Here is a 6,849-nt window from a genome sequence, read left to right as displayed (position 1 = left end):
TGGTCTGATGCACTAGAATCAATAATCCAAGGGATTTTATGATTACCTGAAACTGAAGTATGATTTGTAGAAGCACGGATACTTGAGTGAGCAAATGCAGATGAAGATGATGTGTTGTTGGAAGAGTGAAATGAAGAAACTGTCGCTTCCAAATGATTTAGTAGCCTCCCATACTTTTCAAAATCCGCCTTCATTACTGCCAACTACTCAATGGTTGATTTTCAAAATGAGCAGAAGATATTAGACAGGCTGGTCATATGGTCTGATGCACCGGAATCAATAATCCAAGGGATATTATGATTACCTGAAACTGAAGCATGATTTATAAAAGCATGAATACCTGAATGAGAAAATGCAAATGAAGATGATGTGTTGTTGGAAGAGTGAGATGAAGAAATAGAAACTTCCAAGTGATTTAGAAGCCTCCCATACTTTTCAAAATCCGCCTTCATTGCTGCCAACTGCTCAATGGTTGATTTTCCTTCACTCTCCTTATTTCCTCCTTCAGGTACTGTAGCAACATTAGCTATCTTAGGCTTTCCTACCTAACTGCCCTTCTTAGAGCTATTGTTATTCTTAAACCTATCAGGAAGAAGCTCAGGATGAAGCTTCCAGCAAGTGTCCTTTGTATGCCTTGATTTCTTGCAATATTCACATATCTGCTCCTTTTTCTTAGTAGGACACTTTGGCTTTATTCTAGCATGTGCAAAGTGTTCTGTAGGTGGACTCTGCAACTGAACCTATCGCCTACTCTCCTCACTGCTTATCATAGCGTATGCTTGGGAAAGAGTAACCTTATCTTTGGCCAGGATATTTTGCCTAATGATGTCAAACTCAGGGTTGAGTCTAGTGAGAAATTCAAACACCATATTTCTCTCCACCAACTTCCTATACATTTCAGCATCATTCTTATTCTCCCATACAACTGTCTCCATAACATCAATTTCTTGCCATAGGGATTTCAGTATAGAGTAGTAGATTACTACACTCTTCTCCCCCTGTCTTAGGTTCTTCACGTCACTTTTCAACTTATAGACTCTGGTTACATTCAACTTCTGTGAATAGGTTTCAATAACACTGTCCCATATCTCCTTAGCTGAAGACATCCAGAGATAATGCCGACTTATATGAGGTTGCATAGAATTGACCAACCATCCTATGATAGTATAGTTCTCTTGCATCCATCTCTCAAATTTAGGGTTTGTCTCTTCGGGTTTCACTTTACTACCTATGAGATACCCGAGTTTTCCTCTACTACAGACATAAATTCTTATGGACTATGCCCAAGCAAGATAATTTGTCCCATCTAGCTTGATTGTGGTCACACCAGTCAAAATGGAATCTACCGAGCCAAGGCCGGAAACCGGCACTTGCTTGAACTCACTTCCGTATGGCTCCATTAATCAAACGAAATCAAAGAACTAAAAATTTTGTCTATATAAACTTACTTAAAGTCAAACCAGAACCCAAATGCTTGAAAACAAGGGTTTTACTCCGTCCAACTATTGGGGAGGAAGAGAGAAGATGTAGCCACTCCTACCAGAGCTTCCCAATCTCTTCCAAACCTGAACCGCCCTCCTTTAGGAGTCAAAAGACACCTCCCAAGCACAGAACGCCACACCCAAAGCTTCACCTTTACCTATACCTATGAAAATCTCTAATTGGCTAGGGTTTTGGGCAACAACAGAACAACACCACTTCTTGGCAATATCCAGCCAGATTTAAACTCTCCAAACCCTCTACCAACTAGGTCAGAGATCCTCTGAACTATAAATAACCTATCTCTCCATACACTCTCTTAATCTAAGGGTGTATGGGAAAAGAGGAAGAAGAAAAAAATGAAGAAATAAACCTGCTCTGATACCAAGATGTAAATCAGTCCTCAAATATTAGGTGTAAATTTGAAGATTAGAGAGAAAAAAATGAAGAGAAGTAAGAGCAGCAGTACAAGAGAAGAAGATGGCGAAAAGAAAAGGAAAAAGAAGAAAGGTTTGAATAATCTTCCCTTTCTCCTCTAATCCTTTTTTATTAAGAATTAATGTTAGAGTAATGACAAGTATGCCCTTAAGTGGACGGCCAGCTAGGCAGTAACATAAAGAGATTAAACAAAAAAAATAACAAGCCCATTAGCCAACAAGAAAAGAAAAGATATTACAAGAGAAGATACTATGACACATTCGGCCCAGTCTCTTTACAATTAGTAAAAAAACAACATTTGGAAAAGAAACAAAAATCCTAGAGAAGTATATAAAATGGGAAACATCCCAAAACTGAAATGATCAATGGATTATTACAAGAATTAATGGTTCTCCATACATTGGCCGTCTAGTGTCAGAAATTCAAGAAACATGTCCTTCAATAAAAAGATTTTAGATCACCGAAAACAATTCTCTTCGTGCCTACTAAGCTGGGCCCCCATTTACACAATACAATATAGACAAAAAATGCATCTCACACGTGAAATAGGAGAGCAGCTCCTATTACCTCCACCTAAAATGGCCCCATTGGGACCCAAAATTGTATCTTTTCCGAATGAAGAGTACAACAGCAATGACAGTGATAACAGGGTGAGAATGTTATCTTCTTATTTGAATTTTCTGTATCTTTTATGAACGCTTATTTTTGTGTTTGTTCCACCTTAGCTCGAATTTTCTGTTCTAATATGGATAGCTCTGTATCAAGGTTGAACATCCTGTTAAGTGCGTGCATATTCTCAAGGATCTCACTTAGAGTCCGGCTGTCACTGTTGTCACATCTCAGATGCTGCATTGGACCATGAAGGAGCTTATTCACTATACCTCGGCTAAGGTCATCCACAGATTTCCTAGTTTTCTTTGGGATATCATTGCCCAGCTTTGACAAGCACTTCTCTAACTCTGATATTCTAATTCTTTCAGCATAACTCCTCAGTTTCTTAATGGTTGGAACAGTTTCTAAGGAGTCTCTCCAAGCCTGAAATTGTATTGATTCCTGATCAATAATTGCCTGAGCTTCCATTGCTTTCCGGAGTCGATCCTCCTTATTGGCTGCTACAACTTCTTTTAAATCATCAACATTGTAGACTCTTGCAGTCTTGAGATCTGAGACACAGGAACCAACATTTCTGGGAACAGAAATATCAATGAAGAGCCTCAACCCCCCAATTTCTGGACTGCCAGGGGGGAGTGCCTCAACATGCTGTTTCAAATACAATGGAGTCTCTGATGCCGTACTGGTAAAAATCACATCTGCTTCGGTAGTGCAACTGAGCATTTCAGTGAGGGGTTTGTATATTATCTCAACATCCTTTAGTTCCTCTCGGATGGCAGCAACTTTCTCCTCAGATCTATTGACAACCACCATCTTCATGCATCCTTTTGCAACTAAGTGTTTTATTACAAGTTTTCCCATCTTGCCTGCACCAATCACCAGCATCCGGGCAGTTGAAGACAAGGAATCAGGAAGCTTCATGAGGGCAAGCTCCACAGCAGCAGAACTGACAGAAACTGCTCCAGATGCTATGTTAGTCTCAGTTCGAACCCGTCTACCAACAGTGATTGCCTGCTTGAACAGATAGCTGATGTTCCTCCCAAAACCAACAACACCTTGGCCAACTTTTACAACTTGTCTTACCTGAGCAAGGATTTGTCCTTCTCCTAGAACAAGAGAGTCAAGCCCAGAAGCTACTTCAAACAGGTGCTGAGTCGCATCATTGTCATGCAGTAAGAACAGGTGTTCACGAAGCTCTGAAACAGGAATTCCACTTGTCTGCCAAGAGAAAAAAGATGCTTAACAACTACAACCACTTTCTTTTACCTTTATGAGGGAAATTTTTGAGTTACATCAAACATGATAGGAATTCTCAAAGCCATAGGTCAAAATTCACCAACTAGGAGATCTAAGCCAAGGAAGAGCCCAATTGGATGACAGTAACCATCTATAAGACATTGCAGATGGTTATTATCAATCATATGACATCTCCTAGCTGGGACTGAGAAATAGCTTATTCAAGAAGCCTAGATATGCACCAAGATGTCCTTCAAAACACTCAAGCCAGATTTCTTGCATTGGACAAAATAGTTGATGTTTCCTCTTCTGAGGAAAGGATTTCAGTGGAAACCAAACAGAGATATATAGATAATGTAATTAAAAGAGTACCTTAGCCATCCAATCAATCACCTCTCTGATCCCACGATGTTGAGATAGAGCCACTGCATATATTTCCATCCTGTTACAGGTACTAAGAACAGCAGCTTCTTCTATATGGTTCAAACCACAGAGCTCTCCAATGGCTCGGGGCCATTCGGCTTCTGGAATGGCTAGTTTTTCACGCATCTCTACTGGTGCCGTGTGAACACTAAGTCCTATGACCACAATGCTGCTCCTTTCCTTTGTATATCCTGAAAAAGATAGGTTATGAACATTTTAAAACATTAAAATCTTAAATAACTACAATAATAGGTTCTGTCATGAACACTTAAAATCTCACAAAGAAACAGGAATAACAATAAAGGATAATTGTTTGCAGAGTGCAACTTATTTGAGGATGGAACGTGTAGAAAAATTAGCATGGCAGGCCCTTTAACACTCAGAAACTTAAAACTTAAGATGGGTAAAAGCCACCAAAGCACATGAGGTTTGCTAGTAAATCAGAGTGTTGATTAACAACAAGTAAGATACAGCCCTACCTACTGTAATCAGTTTAACATTTTTAAATATTTTTTCAAGCTTACATCTTATGAAGTTTAGAAGGTAATAAAAACACATTATTCTTTATGTAAGAAAGCATCTTCTCCTGCTCTTCATATTCACACAATTGGAAGTTTGATTGTTCTCACAATCAATTGATACTCAGCGCTACTGTTGTTACATCGACTCATCCTTTTATCCCAGAAAAATAAAAAGGAAAACACGCATAAAGATAAGTGCATTCCCTATTGGAATTAACAGGACCCTGAAGCACCACCAAATTTGCAAAACACATAATTGAAATTCAACAAAATATACACATTTTAAGAGGGTATTACCTCATGATATCCAATTCACAATCGAAACAAAACAACAACAACGAATTGAAGCTCAAAAGGAGAAGTGTCATCCAAATCATCAAGCAAAATAAAATCCATGAAAAAGAGGGGGAAAAGTTGAGGGGGTCGAATTACTGTCGGCTGCGGATGTCTTGAGCTGTTCGAGAATAGAAACGCTGGTAGACCTTGAATCGATCTTCTCGTCCTGAAACAAACCGTTGGACGGAACCTCACACATAGGGTTCAAAGTGACTCCTCTGCTACAGATCCATCTCCTATTGCCTACGGGCTTGCAAAATAACCGAAGCTGAGAAGACGACGACGACGAGGAAGAGGAGACCCTCGACTGTGAGGAGTAGGAGAGGAGAGACTCCAACGTCACACCTGCAAAAGAAGTGGCGAACCCACTCGCAGCCGACATTGTCGCAGTACCACTAGATCCTCAAAGCCCTAACCCTAGAAGGTCTTGCAACAGTTGCAGGTGGGTGAAGAGAGAGGGAGACGATCGCTGTTCTGTGCGTTCGTCGCCTTTCAACAAATCATTGAGAAATGGATTAGTTGGGCATATTTGTCAATATGTCAACCAAGGGATGGAGAGCTCAGAGTTGTGTCTGACAACGAATGAATTGTTGACCTGACACCAGAGAGATGGAAAAAGGAAAAGGTTGGCCCACGCCCAACGACTCTTTGATTTCTTTGCTTCATGATTGGCGGATGCGGGTTGAAGGCACGTTTTATCCACACTCGAAGCAATCTGAATCACCAAAAGCCGAAAGGGATTTTTTTCAGAACTTCTCGAAGCAATCTGCATTCTTCTTCAATCCCAGAGACTCAGAGACTCAGAGGCCAGAGCCCAAAATCCATTATTAATGTTTTGGGCCTCGATCATCGGCCCACAGATTCTAAAAAGATAGATCTGCTCGTGACTTTTCAGCCCATTAAGATGTGTGGGTGTGGGTCAACTCAACTACTATTATTAGGAAACATAGCAATTAGTAGTTTTGTTAACTGGACTACCAAATTAATCTGTATAGCCAAACTTAAGAGGGAAAAAAGAAATGATGGATATCATTTAGTTTTCTTCAGTCACCACTGTGGCTTGTTGGGTATCCAGTGTACAAGGCTTAGGCTTCCACCAATAATGCGGGGTCTGGGGAGGGACAGATGTACACAGTCTTACCCTTGTATATATAGAGAGAAGATGTGGCTTATCGACAACTAACAAGTATATATCTAAATGTATGTGTGTATGCTCTTTTTTTTTTTGTATTTTCTTGAGACAATGAAATGTACATTCAGCAAGGCCAATGGCAAGAAGAAGCCGTGCTATGATGACTGCTATCAAAGACAGCAAGGCCAATGACAATGAAATGTACATTTAGCCCATATTGGTCGGCATATGCAAACCAATAAGAGCCCACTTCCATTATTTTGAGGAAACGTAGCCAACCAGAGCCCAGCTTGTGTGCTAAATGCCAAATTGCCAATGCCACAGCCCACAGCCTCTTCTGGTCGAAACATTACAGACAAAGACAGAGGGAGCCCACCGCCCATCTACCGTCCCCCTAGCCCTAGCCCTAGCCCTAGCCCCTAAAGATAGTGATAGATAATTTAGGTGAGACATCCAAAAGATGGGAGAAGAATATTGATGGAAAGAGATAAAGGTAGGGTGCGTCCGACCATATCTACTCATTGGATTTGGATCTCATAGTGTGACATATCTTTCTTTGATTTCTGGGCCTCTCTCAATTTTCAACCACATGGACATTTCTTTCTGGGCCTCTTTCGATTTTCAACCACATCTTCTAAATGAGAATGAGGAATGAGGAATGGCTGCTTTTAG

General features: G+C 40.4%; 1 protein-coding gene across 1 annotated transcript; it reads right to left on the bottom strand.

Annotated features, from left to right (window-relative positions):
* Positions 1-2,101: 2,101 nt before the first annotated feature.
* On the bottom strand, positions 2,102-5,715 carry LOC104610544 (glutamyl-tRNA reductase 1, chloroplastic-like). Its single transcript, XM_010277207.3, has 3 exons — positions 5,142-5,715; positions 4,138-4,379; positions 2,102-3,747 (listed from the first exon to the last, which is right to left on the bottom strand). Exons 1-3 carry the CDS (start codon positions 5,425-5,427, stop codon positions 2,617-2,619), a joined length of 1,659 nt encoding a protein of 552 aa, XP_010275509.1. The 5' UTR covers positions 5,428-5,715; the 3' UTR covers positions 2,102-2,616.
* Between the last annotated feature and the right edge of the window lie 1,134 nt (positions 5,716-6,849).

Source organism: Nelumbo nucifera, chromosome 1 (assembly GCF_055504915.1).
Source record: "Nelumbo nucifera cultivar China Antique chromosome 1, China Antique-T2T, whole genome shotgun sequence".
Classification (NCBI taxonomy): Eukaryota; Viridiplantae; Streptophyta; class Magnoliopsida; order Proteales; family Nelumbonaceae; genus Nelumbo; species Nelumbo nucifera.
This window is presented reverse-complemented; position numbering and strand designations above follow the sequence as displayed.